This window comes from Gymnoscopelus braueri, assembly GCF_963280865.1.
Source record: "Gymnoscopelus braueri genome assembly, chromosome: 5".
Classification (NCBI taxonomy): Eukaryota; Metazoa; Chordata; class Actinopteri; order Myctophiformes; family Myctophidae; genus Gymnoscopelus; species Gymnoscopelus braueri.
The window spans coordinates 33,579,714-33,595,626 of NC_137606.1; the positions used below are offsets into that span (position 1 = coordinate 33,579,714).

The 15,913-nt window shown below is 40.1% G+C and overlaps 2 protein-coding genes across 3 annotated transcripts; one reads left to right on the forward strand and one right to left on the reverse strand.

Annotated features, from left to right (window-relative positions):
• Positions 1-285: 285 nt before the first annotated feature.
• LOC308085400 (uncharacterized protein) lies at positions 286-5,194 on the reverse strand. 2 transcript variants are annotated; one of them, XM_080428555.1, is made up of 6 exons: positions 5,058-5,194; positions 4,467-4,595; positions 3,454-3,582; positions 2,897-2,979; positions 1,860-2,060; positions 286-714 (listed from the first exon to the last, which is right to left on the reverse strand). In XM_080428555.1, exons 2-5 carry the CDS (start codon positions 4,531-4,533, stop codon positions 1,878-1,880), a joined length of 462 nt encoding a protein of 153 aa, XP_080284681.1. In that variant the 5' UTR covers positions 4,534-4,595; positions 5,058-5,194; the 3' UTR covers positions 286-714; positions 1,860-1,877. The 2 variants fall into 2 exon arrangements, with proteins under 2 accessions (XP_080284681.1, XP_080284682.1); XM_080428556.1 differs by lacking the exon at positions 4,467-4,595 and having other exon boundaries at positions 5,058-5,144.
• Positions 5,195-8,216: 3,022 nt separating this feature from the next.
• Positions 8,217-14,308, forward strand: LOC308085297 (small ribosomal subunit protein mS23-like). The gene is made up of 5 exons (XM_080428376.1): positions 8,217-8,343; positions 9,318-9,497; positions 10,706-10,783; positions 11,594-11,717; positions 12,958-14,308. Exons 1-5 carry the CDS (start codon positions 8,300-8,302, stop codon positions 13,105-13,107), a joined length of 576 nt encoding a protein of 191 aa, XP_080284502.1. The 5' UTR covers positions 8,217-8,299; the 3' UTR covers positions 13,108-14,308.
• Positions 14,309-15,913: the final 1,605 nt, after the last annotated feature.

Consider the following 15,913-nt stretch of genomic DNA (forward strand, 5'->3'; position numbering starts at 1 on the left):
AAGCTGGTAGCTGGTATTTATGATGGTTTAGCTGGTTTAAGCTGGTAGCTGGTATTTATGATGGTTTAGCTGGTAGCTGGTTTAAGCTGGTTTAAGCTGCTATCTGGTATTTATGTGTATTCAGGTGTATTCTGGATATGCAGTGACCAACTTTGCTGGAGAGGATGCATGATCATGGTGAATTTCAGCCAGGTGCCCACAGCACGTGGTATATTTAAAAAACAGTAGCCTACAGTAGCCTATATAAAAGTGAGCAAAATCCACAAAGTCATAAATAATCATGTATCAATTTCATACATAACAATAATTTATTAAACACTTATAAAAAACCCTCAAAAACAACATTTAAATAACAAATAAATGTATAAATAAACACATAAATACATGAACTTCAACCTGAGGAACACACTAACACACACACAGTGTTCAAATGACTGGAAAAGAGTGAGAGAATATGAAAAATCGGACAGATCCGTCTTGATTACATGACTATGGAGATACTGTATACCGATGTGTGTGATGTTTGGAAAACATCTGTAAAGTTGCAGCCAAAAATGTGTCTTGCAAAAATCGGCCTGCTGGTGGCGCTATAAAGCATTACCCCCCCTACACAGACACACAATTTCTTGTCCTTTCTATTGATGTCCTGGCCATGGTCCATGGCCTTCCTCTTTGTGAGAATGTTCTGCCCCTGCAGCCACCAATGGAAACAGTCTGAAAGAAAACAAACAAGAACCCCCAACAATAAAATAAATATAATTAGCAATATACTGCATGGGGTGAGTTAAATGAATTGTGATGTTTTGAGAAAAACTTAAAGTAACTTAAACTTCACCCATTTTCAACCTTATCTTCATATAACTAACTGATCCTCGCTAATGTTCATTATACAATGGCACCATTTCTGTCTACTCGTTCTGCCACTCATTGGTGGAATGTGGACAGTTCAGAAACCTGCCTACCAGTGACATCACCAATGGAGATTCCAAGCTAATAGAAACTACAGTGTGTCTCTACCTGGAAAGTTTGCATGCAGAAGTAGAAGCCATTGTTCTTGCATTAATAATGAACAAATAAAGTTGTTCTAAATGACCAAACCTGCCTACCGATGATGTCAAAGGTAGGCAGGTTTCTAAACTGTCCACGACCTATCAACGAAACACAGAGTGAGTAGACATAAATGGTGCCATCTTAAAATGTGTATTAGTGAGGACCAATTATATGAAGATGAGTTGAAAATGGGGTGAAGTGTTTTTTTAACCCCGTGTTTCAGTTCAGTTAGAAAACATGCATTTGAATGAAAAAGGTGGGTGGACAGTGGGCAGGCAATAAGTCAGATGGCTACAATGGACAACAACAATTTGGGGGAAAAAGCTACCCCTGCCACACATGCATGTAGGGCTGCCACTACCAATTATTCTACTTGCGATTATTCTATTGATTACTTTTTTGATCTACAAGCTCACAACACGTCCAACGAGTTGCAAGCTTGTAGATCGGCATTTCTTTCAGCCATAAAATCGATTTTATTACAATAGAGTATTTTCTTTTATGATTGATTAATAAGCTTAATATAATCTCTTTTCCAGAAGGTGACATTCCCGTTTCCCGATCAGTTTTTCATAGCTTCATTTGATTGGCTCGGCAGCAGATATAAATTGGAAACAACCAACATCTCCATATGTGTTTCTGGTTGAAACAGTATGCTGCTGAGACAACCAAATGAAGGTATGAAAAACTGAACAGGTAACGCTAACGGGAATTCCACCTTCTGGAAAAGAGAACTACAGTCATGCACAGAGCAGATTGAATTATGAGATCAAGTCATAATGAACCCCCCCACCCCACAGTAAACATACCTCTTCTGAGTCCTGCGGTCAGGGGGGTTTGGCCTCCCCCTTGCTAGTGGGGCATTCTTTGTAAGGCTCCTGCATGGTCTTCAGGGTTGTTGTCCCCCAAATGGCAACAGCAAGCTCCTTCATGAACAGGGAGTCCTTGGTGTTTGCTGCCACCATCTTCCAGATCTCCTTTTCGAGCCACACACCAGAGCCAATCTGGACCTGAAACAGAAGAAAACAACACATGTTTTAGAAATTAAAAAACATTTTACCATGACATTTCTAGCCTCGGAAACCCAGGCTTTTTTTTTTGTTACAAAAGAAAAAAAGCCTGGGGGAGCGATGCACGAACGATGGTCTTGGACCTTGTTATCTCCTAACCAATCAGAGTGCAGAGGGGCGTCGCTCTAAATTTGGTGACGTCAGCGTGCTCGGTGCACAGGCCGAGGGGGGGAGGGGAGGGGAGGCGGGGACATAGATTGGTGAAGCAATAGGAAGCCACGCACAAATCCAGGCGGCTGTGTTTGGGTCCGCCCTTCAAGACCATGGATTGAGCTCGTAGCCTCAGGCTATGACATTTCAGACTCATTTTTGACAAAAGCAGGCCCACTTCAAACAGAATTTACTGTAAAGAAATTACATTTTCAAGGACCCCCAAATGTGGACCCATTTAGAAAAGAGTTGGTGCCATGGACCTCCAATAGAGAAGATGTTAATTGTTGGATTACATTTAGTACAGAATTCTACAACTGTCTATACTGTAGGTGGGGAGAGTTGAAGTAATTCTTATACAGTACATTGTCATTGGATTACATTCTAGCTGGTAAAATAGTAGTGAAATTAACCTTTTCCACCCGGCATCCCTATTTTGTTCATGCCATAGGCAAAACTGTTCAAAAAGAGTTCAAAAATAGCAAAACATAGCTGATCTACAAGCTCACGATGCATCATGACACGTTGCCTATTTTTGAAATGATAACTGTTTCTTATTTAGCTGGGGACACTGTGGAACCCCACTTTTAAGAACCACTGTCCTACACAGTATGTTTCTTCAATACCTTGTCACCGTTGCCGTCAAACATCCCAGGTGTCGATGCCAAATCGTCTGACTCGGGGGAAGAGGAAACAGAGGAAGTTGCAACTGAAAATGTAGAGAATCATATTTAAGCTCCTTTTGGCAGTATCACAGTACTTATATTGTACACATTGTCACCATTTTCCGTAGAACAGTATCACTGTCTAAACACACCTATGCTGTCACTGGTTTGCTTATCTGCAGCAGGGATGTCAGGCTTTGCTGCAGAGCTATATTGGGGCCCTTCCTCCAGTTTCTGTTTTGCAATCTCTAATTTGTTGCATCTTAAAGCATGAACAGGGTACGGAAAAATAAAAAATAAAAACTGAATTGATGTATGCCTTAGTAGGATACCAGTTTAATAATGAGCCTAGCATCTGTCCACTCCATTTAACATGCTTTCTATATAATGTTTTTTAACATTTGTGGTCAAGATCTAAGTAAAAAAGAACATGAGAACAAATAACCAACATATCGATATATACAAAAAGAGAAGAGCAAACTCATGCAACTGTTTCGTTAACATTAGTCATTGCTTACTTAGTTTTAAGATGCTGTAGGTCCAGCTCCAACTCTTTGGCCTTCTTCTGGGTATGACTGTACTTGACATTTCGTCGTGGATAGCTTGGGGAACAACAGCATCTCCACCGTATTCAGACGAGTCAGAGTCTAAAGGTAGTGCAAGTAATATATTTTGGATAAAACAAGATGTTTTTTGTTAGAAAGTTAAAGTGGAATAAAATGTAATTTTATGCAACCTGTATCGTAGAGTATATTAATACAATATAACTTATACAATCTGTATGTTAGAGTATGTTAATACAAATAATACAATATAACTTATATAATTGGGGTGGTTGTATTTAGTCTCCCTGCTCTTCTATTGAGACATTTAGATAGTGTCAAAGGTCATGTCTCACCTAGACACAGGATCTGACATGAATTTTGATCTGATGGTCAAGATTCAATGTATCACCTGAGCAAGCAGGCAGGCTCTATTAGCTCAATGGTAAAAGGTTACAGCACTTGCTCAGGAAACCGGGTTCAAATCCGGGGTAGAAGAGGAAAGTTACATAGTGCAGCTTTAACCCATTAAGACCTGGGGCCGATTCTAAAAATGCTCTCTAAATCCTAAAAGTTTTTTGAACATAAAAGGAAAAAGATTTGAGGTACAAATGTTCACTTTAAAACATATATATTCAAAGATTTTCAAAAATAGCAGATCTACATGCTCATAGCGCGCCACTCGGTGTCGCGCTATGAGCTTGTAGATCTGCTATTTTTGAAGCCAAAGGTCTAGCCAAAGAAATCAAAACAATTACACAGATGCGTTCCTGGTCTAAATGGGTTAAAATGTTGTATGCCCACTTCTTTGTGTCATCACTTCCAATTGTAACTTATTTATCCTGTATCCTGTATGAGTTCTGATTGGTTAAATTTGGTATTCCTGGAAATGCATTTTCGGCTTACTAAAGAGGTGGAGAGTCTGGGAGACCCCTGTTACTGAACAAGCAATGATTACTTTAACATTTAACAAAACAATATCACTTTACCTTCAAACTGTTTTATTCTCTTTGTGGGAGGGAGGGGGGGGGGGGGGGGGGGGGGGGCATAACACATAATGGTTCTCTCTGGGTTCCTTTTTCTCTTTCAGTAGGGCTGCAAACCATTCATTTTGGCCACTGCAGCCAAAGAAATGTGTAATAATAACACACACACACACAGACAGACAGACAGACAGACAGACAGACAGACAAGGGAATCATTAATGTTCAGAGTTCACGGGATATTAAAACACTCTGTAGCTTCATCACTGAAAGCGTGTGTCCACACACACACACACACACACACACACACACACACACACACAGACGTCATATTCTGAATTTAGTTTTGAGCGGCACATAGGCAAGCAGTAGTGGCCTATAGTATAAATTATATTGTATATTCCCACTATAATTTATTGTAATTATTGTCATAATCCCTTTATCAAGACAAATTAAATAACTAAATGTGTAGAGTTGGGTCATGACATGAGTCACTTGTGATTGACTTCGAACACAGCAGCCTACGCACTTAATTATCAATACAGTAATAGTAGGCTAAAACGCCTACATAAATAGTATTTCTGTGTCAACACTCACCTAAAATGTCCGCCGCTTCTTCTTCTTTCTTTTATCTTCTCTGAAGCCGGTTTATAATTATTTTTGATGAATCCAAAGCAACGCAATAAACTTTCTACTGAAGTGAGAGCTGCAGCTCGACTCAGACAGCATTCATTCTCCCCGCGTATCGCGAGCGGTAGTTCAAGGGTCACGAGCCTGCTGAGACAGTGTTGCCAGATTTTGTGAGAGAAATAAGCAGCCAGGTCTGTGAAAAAAATTAAGCCCAAAAGAAGCGACATTTAAACCTATTTGAAAATAGCCGATCTACAAGCTCACAGTGCGTCGCATTTGCAACACATTGTGAGCTTGTAGATCTGCTATTTTCAAAAATAATAAGTGAAATATTTCACTAATATTTACAAGCAACTTTACAGAAAAACAAGCCCAAAGTCACTTATAATAAGCAGATATGGCAACACTGCTCAGGGCCCATAAAGGGCCCGCTTCTCTGTAAAAACAGATGTACAAGCTCACAACACGTCAAATTGCGACAAGATGTAGATCTGTAGATCTGTTCATTTTGGTAACCATAGCAAAAAAAAGTGTTATTTAGAATCAAACTAGCATATTATTTGCCAATTGCGAAATTAAGTAAATAAGTTTGGATGAATGTTGTTATGATAATAATAATACATTATTATTATTATTATTATTATTATTATTATTAAATATAATATTTATGTCACATCACAAGAAAAGGACAAGAAATGTAAAGTAAAATACAATGCAATACAATACAATACAATACAATACAATACAATACAATACAATACAATAAAATATACTGTATATACTGGGGGGGGGGCAATTGTAACAGAAGAAAATCTTCACAGTCTAATGGCAGGTATGATGTCTCCCCGGGATCCAAACTAGTTAAAATAGCAGATCTGCAAGCTCACAACGCTTGTAGATCTGCTATTTTCACTGCATGCTTTTTTTTATTAATTGATGGAATTTCTTAGATTTTGTATTTATTTGTTTTTTTATTGATGAAGATTTTAGATTTTTGGGTGGGAAATGTTTTGAAATAATATAGTAATATATTTTTGTAGGAAACAAAAAAAGGGATCTTTCCTCGTGATGTGTACATGACCCACAAATGGGCCCCGACCCACTGTTTTGGGAAACACACACGTGATCTAACCCAGTGGTCCTCAACCCTTTCAGGCCGCGACGTCCCAAAATAATCATATTTGAACTGGGGACCCCCCACCCTTAAAGCACTTGGAATGTAGGAGTTGATGCATTACGTTTAGTTTGACTCTATTGTGAAAATAGCAGATCTTCAAGCTCACAACGCCTCGCAAGGAAGGTGTTGTGAGCTTGTAGATCTGCTATTTTCAAAATGTTTTCTTATATTATTATTATTGTTAGACAATTTGGCCAATGTTTGACATTTTTTTATAGTATAGTTTGTAGTTTTTTTAGGTACTAAAAAGGTCTTAAAGGTCCTTAAATTATCACTTCACTGTCATCTGGGGACTGGGACCACCCCCAAATCACGTGGGGACCCCCCTGGGATCCACATGTTGGATCGGGATCTAACCAAACTTGACCAGCTGCTAAGCTGGTCTTTGCTGGTCTGTCCAGTGTCCAGCCATCTGACCAGCTAAGTCTAGCTGGTAAGCTGGTCTTTGCTGGGAAGTCCACCCATTTGACCAGCAAAGACCAGCTACCAGCTTGGCTTTGCTGGTCAGTCCAGCCAGCCAGCTGGCTGACTAGCAAAGACCAGCAGAATCCAGCTTAGTGACCAGCTAACCAACTACACTGGCAAACCAGCCTGACCAGCCTGACCAGCTTGTCCAGCCTGGTATGCCATCTAAACCAGCTTAAGACCAGCTAAGACCAGCTAAGACCAGCTAAAACCAGCAACCACCATAAGCTGGTCTGTGCTGGTTTTTTCAGCAGGGTTGTTGTGTAGTGCGCTACATTTTTTAAACGCCTCATCTGTTGTCACCGAGGAGAGTTTAAAGTCATTTTTGGCAAATTTTCAACCAGTTTTGTGGCTATGGTTGTAAAAAAGATGTTAAAGATTTTACCCACTTTTCCCGCTGTGCTGTAATGAGAGTCTCCTTCACCTTGAGGTTTATGTTTGAGAACCTAGCTGGTTTGATTTTTTTTGCTGCAGCCTAGTTGGTTGTTGAGTAGCTTCCAAAGCTCTCGTGGTTGCGGTTTTTGGGGCTTCTAAAGTGTAAGTTGCTTATTTGGGCTTGCTTCCTAATGTTGTTTAAACCAGTGGTTCTCAAACATTTTCATGTCAAGGAAACCCCAAATTAATATGTATTTGTCTGTGGAACCCCATCTGAAAACATTTTATGCCAGGGGACCCCCATACAAGATTTGTGTTCAGTGGTGGACAGTAACGGAGTAAATGTACTTGAGTACTGTACTTCAGTACAGATTCTGAGGATCTGTACTTTACTTGAGTATTAGATTTTTCTGATACTTATTACTCTTACTTGAGTACATTTCCAAGAAAAATATTTTACTTTTACTCGAGTACATTTTTAGGAAGGCTGTAAAGTACTGAGTACTTTGTATAATATAGTGGTTCTACAAGCACATCAGTGCATGCAGTGCTGGCTTCAGTGCTGAGTTACAGTACTTCTCTGAAACAAGAGTTACAAGGTCCTATAAATTAATTGTGAAAACATAACAGCAATTCATTGATCTAACAATTAAGAAATGTACTTTCACTTTTACTTGAACTTTTCAAGTATTTTTCAAAGCATGTACTTTGGAATACTTAAGTATATTTAAAAGCAATGACTTTTTTACTCTTACTTGAGTAACATTTTGACTGAGCAACTTTTACTTGGAGTAAATTTTACCAAGGAGTATCTGTACTCTTACTCAAGTACTGGGGTCGATTACTTCGTCCACCTCTGTTTGTGTTGTTAAAATGTTGAAAGAATATTCCATATTTTTTCAAATTGTCTTCAAGATTTTCTTTAAAAAATAAATAACAGATCTACAAGCACACAACGCGTAGCATCATGACGCGTTGTGAGCTTGTAGATCGGCTATTTTCAAATAGCCAATGATATGTATTATTGTTTAAATTGCGAAGGGCTCGCTTTTTTTCTTATGGGCTTATTTTCATAGACCTGGTTGCTTGTTTCTCTCACACAATCTGGCAACTTAGTTGGCTACGCTAAGAGACATTAATCCAGCAGCTATACAGCAGTTTCAATCACGTTGTGATTTATTTCTACTCTAACATGGCTGGCAGTAGGCTGGAGAAGTTTGGGACGGTATTCACACGGTAAGGCACCATGTTGACATTTAGTTTACAGCGGTAATGTAGCTAATTCAGCTACATTCCATTAGCTTAGCCTCATATCTCGGCAGGTGGCGTGAACTCAAGTCTGTCAAGGTTAACATTTCATAACAACTCATATTCTGTCAGGTTAACGACCAGGGGTAGTGACCTAGTGAAGACAATGGGTTTTGTTTAGTTATGTTTAGTTTTTTTTTAGAATAACGTAATCGTGAGTTATTGGTATTACCACCACAGTAATGTGATTGATTGATTGATTGATTGATTGATTGATTGATGTACTTTTATTTAGTAAGACATGAGAATCACAGTACATGGAAGTACAAATTCACAATACAAGGTCTACTAAACTGGAAGACTCAGTTAAGCACGCAGCTTGTTTAAGATGAGAACCCCATGCACACAAATCATGATGGATGAATGCATGATTCTGCCGTTATATATTACAGAACTTACTTAAACCTAAATCATCATCACAACAACATAAATGACATTCCTGTGGTGCTGATGCAGGCTTAAGACCTTATTTTCCCAGGCCTTTGGTTAGTTAAAGGTGTGTGTGTCTGTCTGTCTGTCTGTCTGTCTGTCTGTCTGTCATTACCATATACTGATAGTTACTTGGAATTTGGAAACGGCAATTTAGCACAAATGTGTGACTGACTGTACCTTGTGCTGTTTACATTTCTGTCTAAAAAAGTATTCAATCAATAGTAGGGGAGTCCGAAATATTGAACAACAAATTATCTACAATATGGCGTTGTTGGCAACTACAAAAGTGCAGTAGAAACCTTTAAGTCTGTGGTTCTCAGATACCACAGTATCATTTGAATTGTGGACGGGTTGTGTGACTGGTGATTGGTGATGTACAGTATATGTGTTTGTATAATGTTAGCACTTTTTTATGTGGAGTACAATAAAATAAGTTTCACTTTATTGTCAATCATGTCATTGATTCCCAGGGTTCGAGATCTGCTGCGCTCGGGGGTCATCAAGCAGTCAGACAAACCCATATGGTATGATGTCTACAAGGCCTTTCCACCTAAGAGGAACCCTCTTTATGTAAGACCGCAATCCAAGTCATATGGGAAAACTGAGGACGCTGTGCCTGACATTTTTTACAAAGAGGACTTGGTTAGAGCGTAAGTATTCACGCAATTGGGGGAAAAATAAAATAATGAACAAGCACAATGAAAGTCCCAAGGATGAGAGTTTTGTTGTTTTGAATACACTCACCGTCCACTTTATCAGGTACACTCGTCTACCTGCTCCTTGATGCACATTTCTTATCCGCCAACTGGACTATGCCTTATGCCCAGTGCAATCTTACGCTCGCTTCCTCTCTGCCCATGGAAGAGGCAGTCCAAGTTTTCTGACAATGGTTCCCTTGGAATAAAATAATATTTATCACTCACACATTGCTGGCTATAGAGAACTTTAAATTACAGCAATCGCTTGTGTTCTGGATTAATTAAACTGAACCTGGTGTGGTTATAGGGAACGCAGATCAACATTTTATTTGTCTTTGATAAGCTTAACTTGCAACTGCTTATAAAAACACAACTTATTGACACAAGGAATTATCACACTTTTGTGGATTACAGTAAAATTGTAATGACAATCACATTCACTTTATTCAGAAGTGCCGGTGAGCTGACTCTGTGGCCGCACCGTGGCAAGATAGCAGTTTTTCATATAAAATAAATAATTACCGTCGGCACGGTATCAATACCGTGGCTGTTTATACCGCCGTAATACGGTATGCTGTTGCATGCCTATGCCAAAGGATAATGGCCAGACTGGTTAGAGTTGACAACAGTAACTCAAATAGCCACTCGTTACAACCGAGGTATGCAGAACAGCATCTCTGAATGCGCACAACACGTTGAACCTGGAGGCAGATGGAGTACAGAAGCAGAACACCACACCAGGTGCTATTCCTGTCAGCTAAGGAACAGAAAACTGAGGCTATACAATTCACACAGGTTCACCAAAATTGGACAATAGAAGATTGGAAAAACTGATCATTCTCTGTAAACCTTACAGATGTTTGTATGTATAAATCCCTGTAGATCAGCCGGTTCTGAAATACTCTGACCATCCCGTTTGGCATCACCAACCAAGCCATATTCAAAGTCACTTAAAATCATTTTTCTTCCCCATTCTGATGCTCAGTTTGAACTGCAGCAGATCGTCTTGACCATGTGTACTTGCCTAAATGCATTGAGTTGCTGCCATGTGTTGGCTGATTAGAAATTTGCATTAAGGAGCAGTTGGAGTGTGTACCTGATTAAGTGGCCGGTGAGTGTATTTTTAATGTTTTATAATCCAAATTATTCTCTGATTATAGGAAATTCTATGAGGTGTATGGGACAGGACCTAGACCATTGGATCTTTCCAGACTAAACTTTGTTTCTACATGCCAAAGGTATGTCAATGTCTTGGTTTTATTAAAAATGCAATTGCATCAAAAAAAATTAAAATGTATACAAGCATGAAAATAAATGGGTAATAATTTTGACTAAGCATTGTCTTTTCAGTGAGTAGACTTTGCAATCCTCTAAATTAGAGGTTCTCAAACTATGGGTCGCGACCCAAAGTGGGGAGGTGCCGTTGGGGTCGCACATTGGCAACCAAAAAAATTGTTTTATTATCAAGACACGAAAAAAAGTGAGGTCGTCCACTTGACTCCTCATACACACAGCTCCGCCTCCAACACGGACCGAGAACAAGCAGCAGCACAAGAAAACACGCATGCCTTGCAGAAGCTGAGGCACACAAACTGATTTAGCTCGCTGGTCATAAACGATTTACTTAGGAATTATGTTCAATATGTGCGGGTGGCTTAAAAGAGCCATTTGTGTTTTTAGTACTCCGAGAGGGTACAAATACATGGGCCATGGGTCCATTTGGTTCCATCTGTACGCTCGCGGAGTTAAATTTAGATCGCGATGTAACATTACAGAGCGGGGAGATCATTCTCACAGACAGACGACCAGACCAGTTACCAACAGCTGCCGCGATGGAGAAAATCGCCACGGTCGGTGGCCAAAGATAAAACCGAGAACTGGGGGGGTCACCAAAATGTTTCCTCGTAATTTGGGGTTGTGGTATAAAAAAAATTGGAAGCCCCTACCTTGACAGATCACTGTGTGACATTGTGTTAATCTTTATTACATGTACCTCTCTGTAAAAATAATAGATTTGTTTTTCTTCTGGGTGTATTTTCTTTCTTAAGGTTTGTTGAGAAGTACACAGAATTGGAGAGTGGAGGGTTGCTGGAGGAATCTAGTTTGTTTGAGGAGACTGCAAAGGCCCTGCTGGTAGACGGAGTTGTGCTGAGGAGACGAGGAGGTCCCATGGTGAGATGCATTCCGAAACAAATCACAGTTTTCTATTACTGACTTATTGTGCACAGTAGGGTAGGCTAACTGATGTTTGGCATGGAGGGTGGAGAACGTGTTACAGCACACTTCTATGGAAAGCCGAAAAGGGTCATAATTCATGTTGGGCAAATTATTTTCAACAGTGTGGCTCCTAGGAGGCAAGCCATCTAGAAGAGGGCATGTCTGGCCTCTAATTTCCACCGCTGCTGGACTAATTGGCACGTAATAGTGAATATTTGTGTGGCTTTTTGACATTTTGTAAAGGGTTTCAGATCCACCATCCCTCCACATTTGGACAAGACTGACATCATCGATAATCAACATGATGTCAGAGATGAACAGGGAAGACACAATGTTATCAGACCCCTGCTGTTACAGTTGGCATTTATAAATGGTCTTTAGATAATAAAGCAATTTGTACACAAAGGCAATCTTTTTGTAGGATGAGGAACAAGAGTAGAACAGGTTCAAATAATGGTGTGTTCCCTGTGGATCTCTGATGTCATGTTGATGTCATGATATGATAACGTAAAGATATTCACACACATAAATATTTTTATATAATCACATTGTATGTGCACAAGACTTTTGGTGATGAGTGGTCCACTGGTTTGTGAGATTAGCCATGGACAGACACAAGAATGCACTAGATGACGGCTCGCCCCCCAGGTACCATGCCATAAAAATACCACTGTTCTGTTTACTATAAAGTCTTGCAATTTGGCACAGACATACTTTGGGCAATTATCTAGTACAACCACAACAACATCACACTTTTACAGTGATGTTGCTAGGTACGCCTCATGCGTTTCTGAAGTAGAAAAAAAACATCTCAAACTTTGGCTTCGGTGGCTGTGTGTGTGTGTGTGAGACGAGCATGACCCCAACAGTTTCATGGTATTGCACTCGCTTGTCACTCTGCCTATCAGATTGCTAGCATCTCCCCACCTGCCGGCTCAGCTCTAGTTGAAAATGTGTTTCTAGACGAGACGTTGTCAGTTGCCCTCTGTGAAAGACCTTTATACAGCAAGCAGCTTACCAAGGCCTTCTATATAAAACGCTTTACAGCAATAGTAAAGTTTCTTTGACACTGACTCATTAGTGATTTTCCGTGAATGTTGCATAGCTTAGCAGGTTCGTTAAACAGTACTAAAGTAAGCTTTAGACTTCCGTTCAGCATTAAATCTGAAAGCACATGTCCACTTTTCTCCTGCAGGTGGCACCAGAGTCCAGGGATCCGGTGCTTCAGTTAAAGTTGACAGACATGCTGGCAGAGCAGCAAGGAGCCAGTTCAGCTGAGAACCAGGATTCTGAGGAACACACCACACAGACCTCTCCACAGTCACCTTCAGTGACACAAGGATAAAATGGTTGCAACCTCTGCATTTACACCCGCTGTGTTTCCGACATGGAGGAGGATTATCTCTTATTGTGGAAGGATGGTTGTTTTCTTTACCATTTGAAGAACTTTATTTGTAAATATTCTTTGGTGTTACCGTAACTTCCAAATAAAAAAATATGTCAAGTTATATGGTGCAAGACAGCCCACGGTATCTGTCTTACAGACTTGCATGTCAGTCGCCAAGACTGATGTCAGTCAGTCCTCCCATTGCATCCCACAGTGAGTGTGTCCATGATCTGTCGAGTCCAAGCTGAGAACTGAACCAAGAACCGTGTGCGGGGGGGGGGGGGGGGGGTGAAATGGGCCCAGAATACTGCCAAACCTCAATCTGGAAGGCGGAGATGCAATATGTACGTACTCCATTAGTGTGGACTCTGCTAACTCAGCAGGAAATTGCAGAATTTTAATTAGACTTGAAGTTACCCCTCCAGTCTCCTAACAGATCACCAGTGTTCATCATGCACCAAGGTTTTTTTTTCCTAATTTCCAGCCTCACAGTACTTAGCAGCCACTCCAGATGCCAGCATGTAAGTATGAAAAATGAACAATATGGAGAAGGCATAATAGTCAGACTCCTCAGCATGGGTATGCTGGGTATGTCTTGGAGATGTTCTCACCTATTTCTGGGAACACTAAAATAGAAATGATTGCATATTAGGAGACCTGCTAAGGTTGTATATGAAGAAGTACGATTTTGCCATTAATCATGCTGTCAGGAGCGGCATAACATCATTTATGGCATTTTCATTCATAAGGATTGCTTATTCATTTATATTACTGCAGATGAGCTGATACTCAATCATATTGATATGTACAAGAAAATGCATGCATGTTGTCTCAGGTCTTGACTCCATGCAGGTGTATGGGCAATTACATTATTAAATAGCAGATTTGCGCAAACCCTGTTACTGTTTATCCATACTGAAAAGTCATATTTTTGCATGACTTCGTCACCCTCATTTTCAGATTTGAAAGAAGAGATCTGGGTTTGATTGGACCTAACCGCAATTATTGAATGAAAAATATGACTAGGACATCTGACAGATAGCTCACACCATCAAATCAAACTATTTATAGAGCACATTTAAAACGACTCGTCGACCAAAGTGCGACACTAGTTTAAGGCAAAGCAATACATCAAAAGCGAGGGACAAAAATGTGTGTAAAGACAAACGTAAGACCTACATTTACAGTGTAGTGCATATATCCAAATGTGCAAGACACACACACATACTTATAAATGTACACAATGTTAAAAAATAAACTTGATCTTGAAAATTAGGATTTTATTGGAGTGTCCACCAGTTGCACTTGACTTCTCTTGATGGCCACAGTATCAACTGCTGTTATTTTAAGTAAGATGACTTGATTTGCTATATCTTGTAGCTGGGATTGTCAAATTAAAATGCAAAGCTTGCTGCAACCAAGATAAACTACAGTATGGGTCTACATGGAACCTATTGCTCCTCACATCTAATAAATCCATGTAGGGTAGTGAACAAGGTCACATGCAAGGGAACAACATTATGGACTGGAACACACCAAGTATTGATGTGGATGTAATGTAGCTATGTTCAATAAATAACCCCCCCCCCCCCCCTCCCCAAGCGCCCTCTTCATCAACTGAGTGGAGAAGAGGAAATGACAAATACAGGACCATTACATTGTCTGCATAGAAATATGGTATTTTAATGAACATCTTTCCACCATTACACATATATGACCAGCTCAAGCGCTTAATCGTTCGGTGGTTGTTGCATGCCGAAAATAGCTAGATTTTACAAGCTCACAGTCACATCGCATCCGCAACATGTTGTAGATGAGCTATTTATTCCGTGTGACGCCGTCGTACGACGGAGCACAACTTAAGCATTAGGATGTTTCATTAGGAATTATAAGCAAAATCCACGGACAAAGGGCATGTGGCATATCAATATGCTTGTGCTCTGACAGTCTTTGTTACTCTAACCTCATGCCCTGTTGAAAGCACAGTTGAGATTTGCTGGTATTTGTGGGATAAAAGACAGCAAAATGTTCCCAGGTGCTTTTTTAACCAATCGTTTTCCTCTCACAAAAGCAACACTACAGATGAAGAGTTGCCATACGGTTTTGTTCCCTGCTGAAGAGATGACCTTGGCGCTGACATCTCCGCGTTCACAGAGAGAGAGAAAACTGTCCATCTCCAGGCCTCTATTCTGCACCTGCACAAGGAGGAGAAATGATATCGCCACTTTAATGGAATGGGTGATTGTCTGTGCACAGTCAAAGAGAAAGCAATCCTGCGGCTGATAGCTAGGCTGGGCCACTGCCCCTGGCCTAATGAACACAGAGAGAGGGAGAATGAGGGAGGGAATGAGGAGAGCGAGCCTGTGTCTGCTGGCTGCAACAGAGCACGCATGCTGCTTCTGGAAAAGTGGGTAAGCACAACAGGAATAAGATTATTTATATATATAGATATATAGATATATAGATATATAGATATGTATATGAGGACTCCTGCACATAAAAAAATAAACATAGGGGGTGCAGGTCTAGTCAGCAGGCATATAAACAAAAAAAATGGATGGACCTTCCATAGGCTAAGCTCATGTCGAAACGCATTGTGCTAATAATTCACTTAATGCAGTAGTAAGTTGTCCATCTCTGTTCTCTGGAGTGTGCAGTCCCTTCCTTAGTCTATGGAAGTTCCATCCTTTTTATCTATCTATCTATAGATACATATATAGGTGTGTATATATATTATATATTTATTGCTGTCGGGCAGAAACCT